Source organism: Oreochromis aureus, linkage group 15, assembly GCF_013358895.1.
Source record: "Oreochromis aureus strain Israel breed Guangdong linkage group 15, ZZ_aureus, whole genome shotgun sequence".
In the NCBI taxonomy this organism is placed as follows: Eukaryota; Metazoa; Chordata; class Actinopteri; order Cichliformes; family Cichlidae; genus Oreochromis; species Oreochromis aureus.
In genome coordinates, this window is record NC_052956.1 from 34,174,694 (window position 1) to 34,189,994 (window position 15,301).

The window sequence follows — 15,301 nt, forward strand, 5'->3', positions numbered from 1 at the left end:
GCCAGGATACAGCCAAACAACTTGTACTTACAGTTGTTTAAACTGATGATCAAACCAGAGTGTTGTCAAACAAATCCTTAGGCTAGCAAAGAGAAACTCCTAATTGTATTTAATCACAATTGCTAACAAGAATAGGTATTGACCTTCTCAATTTATTAGACATTGTAGAACCCTACACTCCACTTCTTAAAAGATTTAAGTGGGTACGTTTATATTTGACCCTGTGTGGATCAGAGAAAATTCAAAATTCAATTCAAACTTAAAGTCATTAGAGATATAAGCTGTACAATCGTTCTACTCTGGAAAAAGAACTCTTCAAATAATTATTTCAAAGCCCAAAAGTACCACAACATTCATACCTGTGACGAGTTTATGTAAACTTCTGACCATCAATGATTCAATACAGCATATCAAGATATTTTCTTACAGATCATTTTAATGAACGTTGAGAACAGTAAAATCTTAAAAATATATGCATCTCTCTATCAAATAAGGCAGTCTCTTAATGTTGCATATCTGCTTCATGTTTGACATAGTCAGAGAAGCTAGTGTATGTGCATGTGAGGGGCTGGAAGTACATCACAATGACAGCCACAGACCCTTTGTCCTGATTCAGCGAGGTCCCCCTCTTCAAGCATATTTACCTCAGGCACACCGGCGCCACACGACAGGCTGGAAGACTAATGAAGTACAGTGTTTCTGACGCTGCTCACCACTAAGTAAGTAAGCAAAGTAAAAAAAAAAAAGCATTACTGCATCTCAGCTACTGCCTGAAATGTAAATATGTGATAAATACAAATGAAGAGCTACTACCTATCCCTGTCATTTTAAATCGCACTTTCATATTCAGATGTTCTTATTGTCCTAAAAACATGCAAAACTAGTCTGGTTTGCAGCTTTCAGTGGTGTGACAACAGCCTGTAACACACTTGCATAATATTTTCAGTTTGGCAAAAGCTCATGAAGTTTGAATACTGAAGAATTTTTGTCCAGGTGAAACAGGAAGTGCTCAGAGAAACACTGGCTGCTCTTGTCCTGTTAACAGACGATACGTTGAAGCTGGCATCGTCTTCAGGTGGATCTGCACAGACAGAGAAAAGTCTCATTTTTAAGTGCAATGAAATAGATTATGTAATTGTGCATGTAAGCATTAGATTACGTCTCACCTCCCCTACAGCGTTTGTCAGAATCTGGATGATCTTATCATGCGGCGTTGCAACGACGCTCTGCCCGTTGATTTCAATGATGCGGTGCCCGACGCGGATTCCTCCTCTCTCTGCTATACCACCCCGCATCAGACTACAAATCTGCAACCCAAGGACAGAAAACTAGATGTTTGTAGTTCAGAATAATTTACTTGTACCGAGTGCTACAGGCCTTTTAATCCAAACACGTTCATCTCTTAAAGCTATCTGGTAAAAACACTGTTGTTCTATTGCTGGTTGCTGCGGGCTCAGCGCCAAGCTGAAGGGGTACGTCTCATAATGACAGATGTGAAATATGAATGCTGACGTACAATGCCATCTTCCACGCTGAAGCCCAGCTGAAATTTCGGATCTGGTCTCCTGATAATTGCCATGGTGACGGGAGGACAGTGGACGATGCTGAGCCTCACATACTTCTTGCTTTTCTGATCCTAAGTGGGGGAAAAAGGGTGAAACAACAAGAAGGGAGGATTGATCCACGGTTGGAGCAGTAAAACTTTACTGAGGAAAATATGCAAACTATTCACCCAAGTGTACCTTTTCAACAAAAGTCATTTCCTTTTGTAATAACTTTTGTGAATGTTTACAACATGTTTTCATGATTACAAACCTAACATTGGACATTTTATTGGGGTCAAATTGAAGGAAAAGTATGTGCAGAAAGGTGAAAAGAGGGAATGCAGCACAATAAGGGTTTTATCTTCATTACTGTATTTTAATGATCAGTTGAGGCCAAAATTATAAATGAAACTAAAGTTGATAAACTGCACATCATTAAGTAACTATCGTATTGTGTCTTTGATTAAGTGTTTCAAAGGTATAAACTTCTGTCAACTCGAAACAACGAAAATGTTTGAAACACTGAATATATGCAGCAAATTTTGTTTTAACAGTTTAAGTTGACAGACGCTAATGTTGGTCCTGTGTGGACCCACAATGCCACCTAGTGATCCTAACTTGCATATAACTGCAGCACAGTAAAGACTTTCACAGGAAAGGTATTTAATCTGCAGCATAATACGTTTCTTTGTTTGTTGTTGATGCCTTTCTTCTTATCTTTATTATGACCACTGAGACTTGAGGTTTGTGTCATTGTGTGTCCTACTTACGCGGATGATGTTCTGGCAGGTGGTGATGGGCAGACCCACGAGGCTTGTTCCGTTGATGGACATGATGCGGTCCCCGATGCTGAGCTCACCACAGCGTTCAGCCGGGCCTCCGTGGAGGAGGTTGGCCACCACCACTGTCGGGAGGATGGAGCCCCAGCCCGACTCTACCACCGCCAGTCCCAAGATCTCCCCTGGAGCCTTGGTCATGATTACCTGATCCACAGACACAGAGAGGCTTGTAATACATCAGTGGTTATTTTAATCTGAGCTCGTTTTTTTTGGCTTATTTTTCCTCTCCTGCAACACCTTCTATTAATACTTAGAACCACTAAAGAAAAGCCCCTACACACTTCTAAACAACATGACGAGATAAGGAAATAATTGATGAGGTGCACATAATATAAATAACAAACAGCTCCTTTTAGCTGTGCATATATAAAACACACACTTTGAAGTCTGAAGCAAACTGCAGACCATCTTGTGATGGGATCACACCTGCTGCAGCGCCTCTAAGCTGTCAGACCACAATCACCCACAAACCCAGTCTTCTCTTTAAAACTCTGCTGCACACCTTTAAAGATTTGTGAATGCATCTTGCACGGTTCTGACTCTTGTGTTGAAAATACCTGTCCAAACAGGTACAAAACTACCTTTGTGCTACTTTAGGAGCATATGATGACACGTTTGGGCATTTTGATACTTGATTTGCATTAAAAGGGGGCCTGCTTTGGAATAAATTGAACATGTTGGCTAATTAGTCACTGGTCTATCTCAGTGAAAATCTGAGCACCTTCAGCTCCACCTTTTAGTCAGTGCCATCATCTCTAAACCATACATCATAGCAGGTCTTACTTGTAAATGTTCCCTTTCACTCTTGCTGCTATCCTCCTGTCACAAATCAGCCCTGACACTTGTCTCCACCTGCTCCACCCTGCCTGCACTCTCTCCTGCACCTCTAATTTTCTCTGTGTTCTGCCTTGGTTAGTCCTTTAACTATACAAGCCAAAATTATAGGTCAGCTGTATTTTGTGTGGGTGGCCTTGCAACCACAATCCCTCCTGCTTACTTCTCTGAGGTTTTGAGAGTCAGAGAAGTGGGCCAAGTCTCCGTTGTAGAGTTCCTGACTTTCCAGGTAGTCGCTGTACTCGCCGGGCCTCAGATCGCTGGCCTTGATACCGTTGGCCTGGAGGAACTGCTGGTAAGCCACTCCAAACGCCTGCCCGATAGCCTGGGCTATGATCTGAGCCTGCAAACAGGAGGGGAGACAGACAAAACTGAATCAGGGTTCAGCACTGTTGTTACAGTCATGTCTACTCTACATTTAAATGCTAGGGGCATTTGTTAAACAAATTTTCTCCCTACACGTTTCCTTAATCCTCCATTTAAATACTAACAAATCAAAGCAAACGTGTTCATTTGCAAAGACAAGAAGCCAAAGGGTCATACGACTTGATACTAGAGCATCAACACAAAACACTCTAATGCATTTTATCTGAATTTCTCTGTGAAGTTCTTGCTACACACACATTAGCATCTGCTGTAAACATGAGTTAATGAAAGTATTCTGAAATGATCTTAAACACGTTAAATGAGCTCAGTTTGAAAAAGCTCTGAGCAGACGCGGTCACAGCCTTCAGCATCCCAGAGCTAATTAGCTTCTAAAGGAAGCTCTTCCTCCCATTCAGTGTTGCCAACTGTGGGAAACTGGGACGAGAGCCAGATGGTTTTGACATTGAGGAGAACTCAGTGGTTGTCTGAGGAAGGAAACCAGGCCAGCCAAGCTGAAGCTGAAACTGCTGTCAGCAACCGACATGGCAATTTAATAAGAGATGCAAGAGCGTGCAGGGCGAGAGAGCCGAGATACTGAACGCTACATCTATTTACACTATACTGCACTGCTGTTTGAGTGAGGGTGCTCCACAAGGACATGTGGTAACCAGTCTGTGGGCTCTAAGTATTCGACTAGGTAATCTGGAAGAGTTCAGAGGGGCTCTGGGAGAGTCCAAGGGCAATTTAAGCGATCTTAGACACATTTTAATGCCATATATTTCACCATGTACCTTATTTACTGCATGCTTAATGAGTTTAAACATGCAGTAACCATGCAGCAAAACTGTGTAATTAGAAAAAAAAGACCTATATAATGATGAGGCCTGACTGGACTTGTAAATGAGCTGTTTGGCCAGCAATTAAGCTTCCTGAAAAGCTCTGCTTGGAATCCAGAAATCAAAATATGAGTGCTAAGAAGGAAAGCATCATGCTGATTGTACACCATATAAAACCGTCCAGTTGACCAACTCACATCCTCAGAGGAGAACACATGGCAGATCATCAAGCACTTCTTTGCGGATGACGACGAAGAGTTTGAGTCGGTGTCACCATCCTGCCCTTTACGTTTCCTTCGTGCCATTAAGACCACAATGTTGTTGATGTCAGCGATGTAAGAGATCATCTGCAGAGCATGATCCATCATGGCTTCCTGCAAACAGGACATGACGGTGGTTAAGATAAGAAACAAAGACAGAGAGAGGGAGCACGAAGGTCTAGTTTGGAACCAGCATAGAGTTTAAACCTCCTGCAGATAGATTGGTATTACTTAACCATTTTTCCTCTTAGAAGCATCTTTTCTTAAAGACACTTTTACAGAACTACAGGAATTATATGATAAAGATTGGTGTGTTTGAGAGAGCACATCCCAAAGGGAAGCCTAGGTCTTTATCAAAGTAAATTTGAAATTAAGGAAATTCCTCATTCTGTGTCTTCAAGCAAAGCAGGATTGTCTGTGCACCCTCACCTCATCAAAACCATTTCTCCAGGCCAAATATGGTTTGTATCAAGTTAATGTACCAAACCTCTGACCTAGCAGACAAACATACAGACCAAAGGCAAACCACAAACTAACTTGGATGAGAATTCTGAAAAAGTGAAAGTAAAGACCATTGTTTGTTAACATGGAAGCTGGCGACTGACTCTAAGAGGGTGGAGCGTTCTTTACGTAAATCAGAGGGGCGATTTCCACAAATATTTGTCTTTGTTTTACATCAAAATAATTTATAAATGCAATTTTCATTTTCATTTTACTTTGCTTTTTATGCCTCATCTGTGTCCTAAATGACAACTTTGGATAATAAACATATTGCTTTTAAGTAAAAACACTGAATAAGAAAACCATTCATCTTCACATCCATCACTGCAGAAAGGAGCAAATGCAAATGGAACAATGCTAGTAGATGACCTACTTTTACTCTCCTAACAATTCAGTAGAAAAAAAATAGCTTCTACTAGAGGCCTCATATTAAATCACCACCCAATTCTATATTAAGGATTTGTGCAGCGAGAGCTCAGCTTGAATATGAACATCAAGGAGTGCAATGGTGCTTTGTGTAATAAAAAGTCACCAGCTGTGTTGGGTATGTTTTCAGATGTTTACAGATCTAGCCTCGAGTCTGACAACTTTTCACACATTTAGCTAAGTTTACAGTTTACACCAGGGTCATGTTCCATGAAGCCAAAAACACCAAAGAAGCCAGGAATCAACTGAGCTTTCACTGAAATCCATCATCAGATTTTAGTGCTACTAGTGACATTTCATACATGATACGTACAATATATAAAACTATTACTTAATTATTGTGTAAATGTTAAGTGACACTATTTTACCCCAAATGCTTTATGCTCTAAGTTAAAGACCATGCAGATTTAGGGTGAAACCCTAACAATCTGATGATCCTCATGAGCAAGCACTTGGCAACACTAGGAATGAAGAACTCCCTTTTACCAGGAAGAGACCTCCTCCGACAGAACAATGCTCAGACAGGGGGGCCAAACCAGAACGAAACAGAGAGATAGAAGACAAAACTAATGGCATGCAGTAGTGATGTATAAACAAGAGTGACAAGAGGCGAGAGGAAAATGCTCAGTGCACCAGCAGTGTTAACTAAGGGATGGCTCGGGGGTCACCTGATCCATCATTAAACTATGAGCTTTAACAGAAAGGAAAATTTTAAGCCTGTTTCTGTCTCTCGAATCCAAACTGGGTGCTGGTTCCACAGGACAGGAGCCTGATAGCTGAAGGCTCTGTCTCCCATTCTACTTTTAGAGGAATCCCAGGTAGGTCTACAGTCTTAGAGAGAAGTGAGGTCTTATGATATGAGGAGATACAAGAGAGGACAATGAATGTATGTGGTCAGATGAGTGCAATACCTGCGTGTCAGTAGTGAGCACTTTGATTCTTTGAGTAGAAATGAACAGATCCACTTCTGTCATTGGTTGGGACTCTCCTTCTGGAGCCTAAAAAAACCACAGACAACACTCTCATATTTAACCTTAGAGGACAGGTACACCACATGTCTATCCTTAACTTAACAATGACATCCCACCTACTTTAAAACGGGTACATTTAGAAAGAAAAAAAATCTTTCACTGCAACTATAAAACCAGATTTAACATCATTAACCAATGCAGTGCACAGCCAGATTACAATAAAAGGTGCATATTTGGTTATTTTGTTTTTAAAGCACCTTTATTCGGTCCACAGCCTCCTGAGCCTGGGCCATACGAGCGTTTGTAGACGGGTTCTTCTCTGATTTGATCTGAGTGGAGCCAAGATACTTGGCACCAAAAATCACTCCATCCAAAAGGTCTTCAGGATCACAAGGACCAGGCACTAAAACATTAGCACATATTACATTAGATATTTGACAAATTTCAAATTTCTTTGAATAATGATAACAATAATAATAATAATAATAATAATAATAATAATGATAATGATAAAGAAGCACACTGAAGTGACTCACCATCTTTATATGAAGGCTGGTCATCAGCACTCTGCAAAGAAGGCACGCACAGCAAATTAGTGAATTTAAGTCCATGAAAAACTAAAAGTGCTTCAGATAAGTTCAGTGACGAGTTAGCTGGTGAACACAAAAAAAAAAAAAAAAAAAAAAAAAAAAAAAAATCTGATTATTGTTTTAGTGTTGCTAAGAGGCCAAAGACAGCTGAAGTCAGGACAGATGTGTAGTAGCTCTGGAAACCAGTGAGGACTGTGTTATTTTTGACATTATATAGCTTCATTAATCAGCTGAAAAAAAAAACAACCAAAAAAAAACCCACTAAAAAGCAAATATTGGATTAGTTAAGTCATCATAACAAAAACAATGGATGTTATGGCACCGACCAAACGTCTCCACCCTTATTATTAGTTTTAGTAACAGCACCAACCTGCTCGCTCTCTGCAGTAGCTTCTTCCTCTGGAGGCTGCTCTCCCAGCTTCATCCACACTGGCTCGGGATACTCATCATCAGGCAGTGAGGTGAGGGAGTCGTCCCTGTGCCGTCGTTGTTGACCATTCCCGTGATGCCTCCAGAACCTCTGTGCGTCCTCCTGGCTGTAGGAAACTGACACCACAGCGTCCACGTCCCCTCTGTGCGGCAGAGAGGTAGGACGGGGTGTAGCACCTATCTCTGTGCACTGCAGCATCCCCAGCAGATCTCTCTGGTGGCTTTCAGAGAAGAGCAGCCCTGTGGTTTCAGCGCTGTCCTCTTTTATTGAAGAAGGACCACATGCTTCCAGCTCAGACCGCCTGGAGTAATGACGATTTGATGGCGTCCGATGACTGGGATGTGGCTCTTCCTCCATTAGTTGGAGCTGACTGAGCAGGGTGTGGATATGCCTATGGTCTTCATCATTTGATCTCCTTTCAGCAGCCTCCTCTTCACCTCTCTTGTTCTCAACATCCCCAAATGTCACCACTGCTTGATCTTCCTCTGTGTCCTTAAAGCCCTCAGCCCTCACCTCCCCCACACCTGCTTCAGCCTTGTCTGTGGATTTCGCCTCGACATCCTCAGCAGGCTGCTTAACATTTCCCACAAGATCCAGCTGGTTCACGTCGACTGGAGTCAAAATGTCTCTCTCAACCAAAGGAAGCGATACTGACTCACCCAGACCTGCCTTGTTGAGACAGTCAGCTGAGGTGGGAAGGCTGGCATCATCCAGATCGTCTGCTGAACCAGCTTCACTAGAGGTGTCTGACCTCCACTCTAAGGGTGGAGGCTCGATCAGGTTGTACGAATCCAGATCCTCTGCCTCTGAACCTGGCAGAGCTGCTGCAGCCAGACTGCTGACCTCAACTCCTGAGGCTCCATGAACAGGAACCGGATCAAACAGCAGGGAGTCTGCGGATGCAGGGAGGCAGTCTGAGTCCATTCTGTAAGAAAGCCTGTCAGAGAAAAACTGGCATTACTAAGCTGAACAACTGGTGAAGTCAGAGATTTTAAGCCAAACTGGACAACCGCCTATCCCCATGCAGTTTTCCACACACAGAAGTGGATAATGGCATGTAATATTGTTGAATCTGGTTATTAAACAGCTGGAGGGAAAAGATACTCATGCACGATTACTGCTTGTTGATTTTTCTTCAGCCTTCAATACAATTGAGCCTCATATTTGAATCAGAAAGCTTTTAGAACAGTTTGATTACAATAAAAATCTCAATTATTGATTTTTTTTTTTACTTAAAGAGTCTGGCTGGCTCCATATTTATCTTTTTATCCTGTACACAAATATTGATCAAAGCAGATCTGAGATCAGGGTCATTTTAGAGAGTGCAGACGACTCAGTTATTGTCAGTCCGCTCCAGGATGACGACGAGTCGCACCTTTAATTAAACATATCTAAGATAAAAGTCACTGACTCTAAGAAATGCACTCCTGTACAAGAGGTCACATCCATTAAGGGTCAGATGGTGGAACATGTTCAGTGTTATAAATATCTTGGAACAATAGCTGAATTTCAAAGCAAACTGAGAAAGCTTTATCATTTCTACACTGATAGAATCATTATGACTTTATTTTAATGTGCTCTTATTGCAATCTGCTTTATCCTTTTCTTGGCTCGAGGTTTGTAAAGGACAGAAGTGGTCCAACATACTGACTGGTGAACCACAGCATCCCTGAACACCAGACACTTACAGTAGTTCGCTGATTTAATTTTTCTTGACGAATTGTACCCTTTCCATTGTAAGTTTCAGTTTCTTCCTTCTTGATGATGGTTTTGTGTAAAACAACAATGTTTAAAAATAGCTTTGTTCCAGCAGCCATCACTCAGAAGAACAAATCATAGCGTTGTTACTTTGTGGGGTACATGATGCTCAAAATTATTATTAGCTCTTGCTTTCTGTATTTTGTACCTTGCTTATCAATTGCTTCTCTCCATTAAAATACCCCATGACTGCAGAGCAGCTCTGCCTAACAATACAAATAAATTATGCCGAGCCTCAACCAGACTCACAATTCACATGAGCTACCTCCAAAACAGTGTTATTAAATATCAGATCTACACAGTGTGTTTATAGTTTCCAGGCTGCATCAGCATGACTGCCTTAGCGAAAAAGTAGCAACATTTGAAGGACATCTATGCACCCTCTTGTCCTCATTTACCCACAAACACCGAGATAGAAAAATTCGCCTCAGGCTTATAGAAAACATCATGTACTCGAAGCATGCAGGCCAATATGTAATGTAGTGCAATATCCAACAGGCTCAGGGAGCACAGTCCTTCACATCCCCGTATCTTAGAAATAAAAACTATCAAACAACTATAAATAACAACCAAAATCATGTAATTTATTACACCATAAAGATTAGCACCATGGTAATATCAAAACACACCAAACCTAATTTAATAAATGCCATATTTAAGTCTATGGTCCTTACTGGTAAAATGTTTTTAATAAACAAGACTCGGGACTCGTCAGCTACTATATTTAAGTCTTTTACTATATTTAACATATACGTGATCCATCTGGCAGTGCCGTGCATTAAAGAAAAGTTTATGATCCCTCCTTCTTTTACAGATAAGCACACAGATCAGATCTTTTCGACGACGCATCTTTCATGGCGTGAATAATCCACCGTTAGATCAGATAATCACGGCATGTTATTGAAAACACTGGCGCGGTAGTGCAAACAACTGACAGGAGGGTAAAACACACAAACAAGCGAAAATAATTTTCAGGGTGCGAGAAAGACGTGAGTTTGGCTAACCGAAGTTAGCAGTTTAAGTAGCCTCAGGCTAACAGCAAAACTAGCGTTTGCTTAACAGCAGCAGTACTAATATTTCAACAATTCACTCAAAATATGAGAGTACAAGCGGCTAAAAGAGAAGTTTTCACCTGATATTTTAAATCTCTGTCGCTCTCTTTGTGTCCACACTCAGACTCCCGTAGGTGCCACGACAGATGAGTTGACGTGGTTTGGAATTTGAACGTTTTCCAAAACTCTGGCTTCGTTTTATTCTTCATACTAATAATACCGACACTGTTAAATTCAGCAATGTCACATACTCCGAAGATGAGACACTTTTAGTGTTTAAAGCAGCATTTCCCACTCATTGTTGCTGCCGTTGCCGACTGACAGCTTTTATTTATCGGCTGACTCTGTAGTCGTGCTGCGTTCACGTGCTACCGCAGCGTCTCACATCGCCACGAGATAGTTTGTTCTTCTTTTAGTTTATTCTTCCTCTTCTGCAAATTGTGCACGTCTACACAAATGACTGGACCACGAAGGGCTACAGTCAAATTTCTAAACAACTGATCACAAACAAACCGTGTACTTTAACCGAATTAAACACACGACACTTACAAAAACCTAACGGCGTAGAAGTAATTGGAATATTATATGAATGTGTTTATAAATACAGTTTATGGCGATGGAATTGCAGTATTGGGGTCTAATGTGGCAGAATAAAATATTAATCTTATATATAGGAGTGTAGTAGTAGTTATAAACTCATTTATTTTATGGTTCTTTAGCACTTGAAAGCAACGCTCACCTACGCTGACGTCAACGGGATTTACGTTCAAGTCCCGCTCAATCAAACGTCGAATTTTTGATCGCGAAAGAAGGAAATTATTTTTACTGCATCTGAGTTTATATTTCAAACGGATTTTAGTTAAAACGGTCACATTTTGTTTTAGAATCTATTTCTCAAAGAGACATGATGAAAAGCTATTGAATTCTAGTGCTTATCCCCCCCCCCCACACACAATTTGGCCCATAAATGAATAAATAAATGAAATTCTATACAAATGTATTTACAGGAGTGCCTGGCCTTTTGGGGTTAGACTGCTGCCACTTCTCAGATCCTGGTTAAGTGGCACAAAATAAAGGGATGGAAACTTCGCCCAAAATCTACCCCCACAAGAAATTGTGTACTTTATTAAATGATCTGAGAAGACAAAAAATTTAACATTTTATTTTATTTCTTGAAAAACAGATCATTTTGTTCCCATGGTATAAAATTATATTACATTTAAATTAGCACACATTTCAGACACATTCTGTTTCATTTCACCAGTCATACAAACATCATGGTTAGCTGACAAAACCACATTCAAACATTTGGACTTTGAGTGGTAACTGTGTGGTAATGTTTTTTTTGTTTTTTTTAATGAAACTGAGATATTTCTCCAGTTCTGTGACAGCTCTTCAATGCCTGGGAAACTCATTAACCAACCTGGTTGATACAGTGTGAACTCGAGGACGTAACGCGTTGGAAAAAACCTGATTTTAAAAATGTCTGAATGCGCGACTGAAGTTGAAACAGCTCAGTCACCACATTCATAACACACAATACTATATTCACAGTTTGTATGATTCTATGATATATTTAAAGCCAGGTGCGTGGAGTGTGTCTTAAAGGCAATCATTTACAATCCCTTTCCAGAGTGCAGACTGGGAGAGGCTCTAGCCTCCTGGTGAAACTGAGCTGGATAAGCAGTTAAGAAGCTGGGTGGACGTATTCCAGAGTGAAGCTGACCATTAAACAGGAACTTTAAGGCTATGTTACCTGGTGTTTCCTCAAGAATCAAACTGTGACCTGCCTGACCTTTCTTCTCTTTTGATGATTCTTTAGACAAAATCATTAAAAACAAAAGACAAAGAAAAAAGTTTTACAGCAGAAGTTCCCCCTTGTTGACCTTAGGGCTTTGTTAGGGCTTGAATTTACTGCTGAACATGTTTAGTGTAGTGAAATGAACAGCAGAGCTTAATGATAATTCTCATGGCTAAAATGTCCAAGTGTAAATCAAAATCTACTAAATTGAATACTGGTTGGCAAATTCATCAAGAGATCTTTAATTACTCCTAATTAAGCACAAGTGCAGTGACTTTTTTTTTTGCTTTTAAAGCAGTAATAGGCCACAATTTAATTTATGTGCTTGTTGCTACAAGCTACAGGACTGCAGTTAATCTCCACAGACAGTCTGACTGGAGTCTAATCATTTTCCACTATTATCCATACATCCGTGAGTCGTTTAGTGTCGCCGTCTCTTCCTCACTCTGGTGAAGACTGTGTAGTGTCTGACTGATCACCGCTACCGGCATTCATCTGGATCAAACCAATCAGAGAGGACGTGGTGCCCATCAGCCCCACCAGCCAGTTAGGGAAATGTCCTGCCCACAGGAAGCCGGGCGGCATCCAGTGAATGGCGTTACTGAGGTCAGCCATGCTGCTGAGGATGGACAGCAGCTCCCCTCGCATCTGCCGGCGGAGCTGAGAGCGACTGCAGGAGAAAACGTGTGGTTTAACCTTTCATAACCGGTCAGTCCCTCTCTATGTTACTGTAACTGTGCTTAGAAACACACGAGACAACAGAAAGAAAACTGAATCAAATACCTGTTTCTGCCTTCGTGCCTCTTCTTCAGCTTCTTCCTCAGCAGCAGAAGAACTCGGAGCGATCTAGAGGACAAATGATTCACATCGTACATCAACTCACACTGCAAGGGTTTGATGTCTGCTTCAGTGCTCAGACTTAAAACATGCTTCACAGGTTTCTCTAAAAACTGCATGAAATAACAGATGAGATAAAAAAGAAAGAGGGTGTGGAAAATAAACAAAGCTCTAAGCTGAGGAAAAAAAGAGATGGGATAATGAAATTAACCCGGCATCATCATTGATTTTCCATAATGCAATTCAATTTAACCCCCCGAGAAATGCTACAGAAACTACATGTTGGGTTGACGCATATCACAATGACTGTGCCGTGGAAGGTTGTGGTTGTAGGGATACAAGGAGTTTCTGGTCATTATGTAAGTAGGACGTAGAAGTGCTTGACTTAATCTCTCTCTGACTTTCCTCTCACGTCCACCTCCCCTTTCAGTTCCCACTGAAGATTTATGGATTTGAAAAAGGCACAAATTCACCAGAAAAAAATTAAAATCTTGATTAAAAACTGGCTACTGCATTTTAGTAAACATAACTCTGATATGTGCATTGCTACTGGGTACTTCATCCATCCATCCAGCCATCTTCTATCTTTGTCTATCTTTATCCAGTTCAGGACTGCTGTGCGACTGGAACCCAGTCCCACCTGGCATATGGAAGAAGTTTGCACAACTTTGGCAGGTTGCCTCTGTATCGCAGGGCTAACACAGAGAGACAGATACTGGCTGTTTGTCTATGCATGTTCTATAAAGGAGCTCTGGCCAGCAGATGTCCTGCATATGTTACATTTACAGCTGCAGAAAAACGACCTTCTTTCTGGCCTTTAAAAAACAAAAATAAGAAAAGCATCCCATAAAGGCAGCATTACTAAAGTAATGTATGGATGTGAACAGGTGATCTCACCTGAGGATTCCCAGCAGCAGGGAGGTTCCCCACAGCACTGTGCTGAACAGCCACCACTTATCGGACTTCACTCTGATGAGCTCGGCGTCGGCGGCCCAGGCGATGTGTTCACAGGGGTAGTACAGCTGGTCCGCCACGTTGTTCAGCACGGATATCCAGCGCACGGCCGCGTCCTCCTCCTTGGAAAGACGTGCAACAAGCGTTATTTGCAGGCTAGCACAGAGTGATGCAGTGCATACGCTGTGTGACTCACCCCATTTCCAAGCCCGTAGCTGTGGGAGTAGGCCAGCATGGAGAGGTCATCGAACAACCTGAGCACCGTCCTGCAGTGACTGAGTTGAGCAGAAAACAGCAGCAGGCTTTTCCCAAGCCGCTGGGACCGGACGTCTACCTCCGCTCCCCGGGAAAGAACTCCTCCAACCAGCTGGGATCCATAACACACTGTCCTGATCTGCAAAGAAGACAAACAGAGACTTGTGGGTAGCTTATTATTATTATTATTAGTAGTAGTATTTTAAATCACAAATGACATTTTACTGTCAGAGATTCAGTGAAAGTGTGGACTTTAGGCAGACATACATTACTAGGTTGATGCTTTACTTTTAACTAACGCACAGCATGTTTGTTCATTGCTCTTAAGTAATGTAATAACAGCAAACACGAGCAGTTTCTATAGAACCACTGTCTAGTACTTACATTTCAGTCTCCAATTGGCATCCCCTTCGTAAGCGTTTAACCACTGTTTTTATTAAAGGTTTATACCGAGTGAAACACTTTAAACAGATACAATGTGACCGAGTGAATACTCACGACTTTATCTCTGCCTCTGTAGGACTCCAGCAGCTGCACCAGAGACTCCAGAGACTGCTGCATGTCTGCTCCGCTCTGTCGAAGCGCTTCTAGATTTATAACAAAGTCTATTTGACCAACACCATCTCCAGTTTGATTTGCTGTTTTTACTCGTAATCTGTTCCCTCAGCTGGACTTTGAAACAGGAAGCACACAAAGTAGACTCAAGTAGAAGATCGTCGATTCAATCGAGCGTCTCCTTCGTCAGGCCAGGAGCTGGAATTAATACACATAAAAATGTATGGTTTGTGTGTGTGTGTGTGTGTGTGTGTGTGGTGGGGCGGGGCTGACAATATATTATACTATGGATTAATGTCAAATATAAATATACTAAATGTTTGCAAATATGCAAATCAAGTCAAATGAGTTTTTTTTTAAAGTAGTACACCTAAGTAAAAGCAAGTACAACAATCATGAAACATTTAAACATTAAAAAATATATAGTTTATGTCATATATTACAGTACTGATATATGTGGCATATTACAATGGTATTGTGAATTATCAAGAT

At 41.2% G+C, this 15,301-nt stretch overlaps 2 protein-coding genes across 2 annotated transcripts; both read right to left on the reverse strand.

Moving 5' to 3' along the window:
• Window positions 1–416: 416 nt before the first annotated feature.
• si:ch73-40i7.5 (amyloid-beta A4 precursor protein-binding family A member 3) lies at window positions 417–10,761 on the reverse strand. Its single transcript, XM_031735531.2, has 11 exons — window positions 10,488–10,761; window positions 7,538–8,534; window positions 7,114–7,144; window positions 6,835–6,980; window positions 6,518–6,604; window positions 4,617–4,793; window positions 3,381–3,560; window positions 2,315–2,527; window positions 1,517–1,636; window positions 1,167–1,307; window positions 417–1,081 (listed from the first exon to the last, which is right to left on the reverse strand). The coding sequence occupies exons 2-11, from the start codon at window positions 8,519–8,521 to the stop codon at window positions 1,010–1,012; spliced, it is 2,151 nt and encodes a 716-aa protein (XP_031591391.1). The 5' UTR covers window positions 8,522–8,534; window positions 10,488–10,761; the 3' UTR covers window positions 417–1,009.
• A 792-nt stretch (window positions 10,762–11,553) lies between these two features.
• pex11g (peroxisomal biogenesis factor 11 gamma) lies at window positions 11,554–14,948 on the reverse strand. Its single transcript, XM_031735530.2, has 5 exons — window positions 14,753–14,948; window positions 14,196–14,393; window positions 13,943–14,121; window positions 12,992–13,054; window positions 11,554–12,878 (listed from the first exon to the last, which is right to left on the reverse strand). Exons 1-5 carry the CDS (start codon window positions 14,813–14,815, stop codon window positions 12,650–12,652), a joined length of 732 nt encoding a protein of 243 aa, XP_031591390.1. The 5' UTR covers window positions 14,816–14,948; the 3' UTR covers window positions 11,554–12,649.
• Window positions 14,949–15,301: the final 353 nt, after the last annotated feature.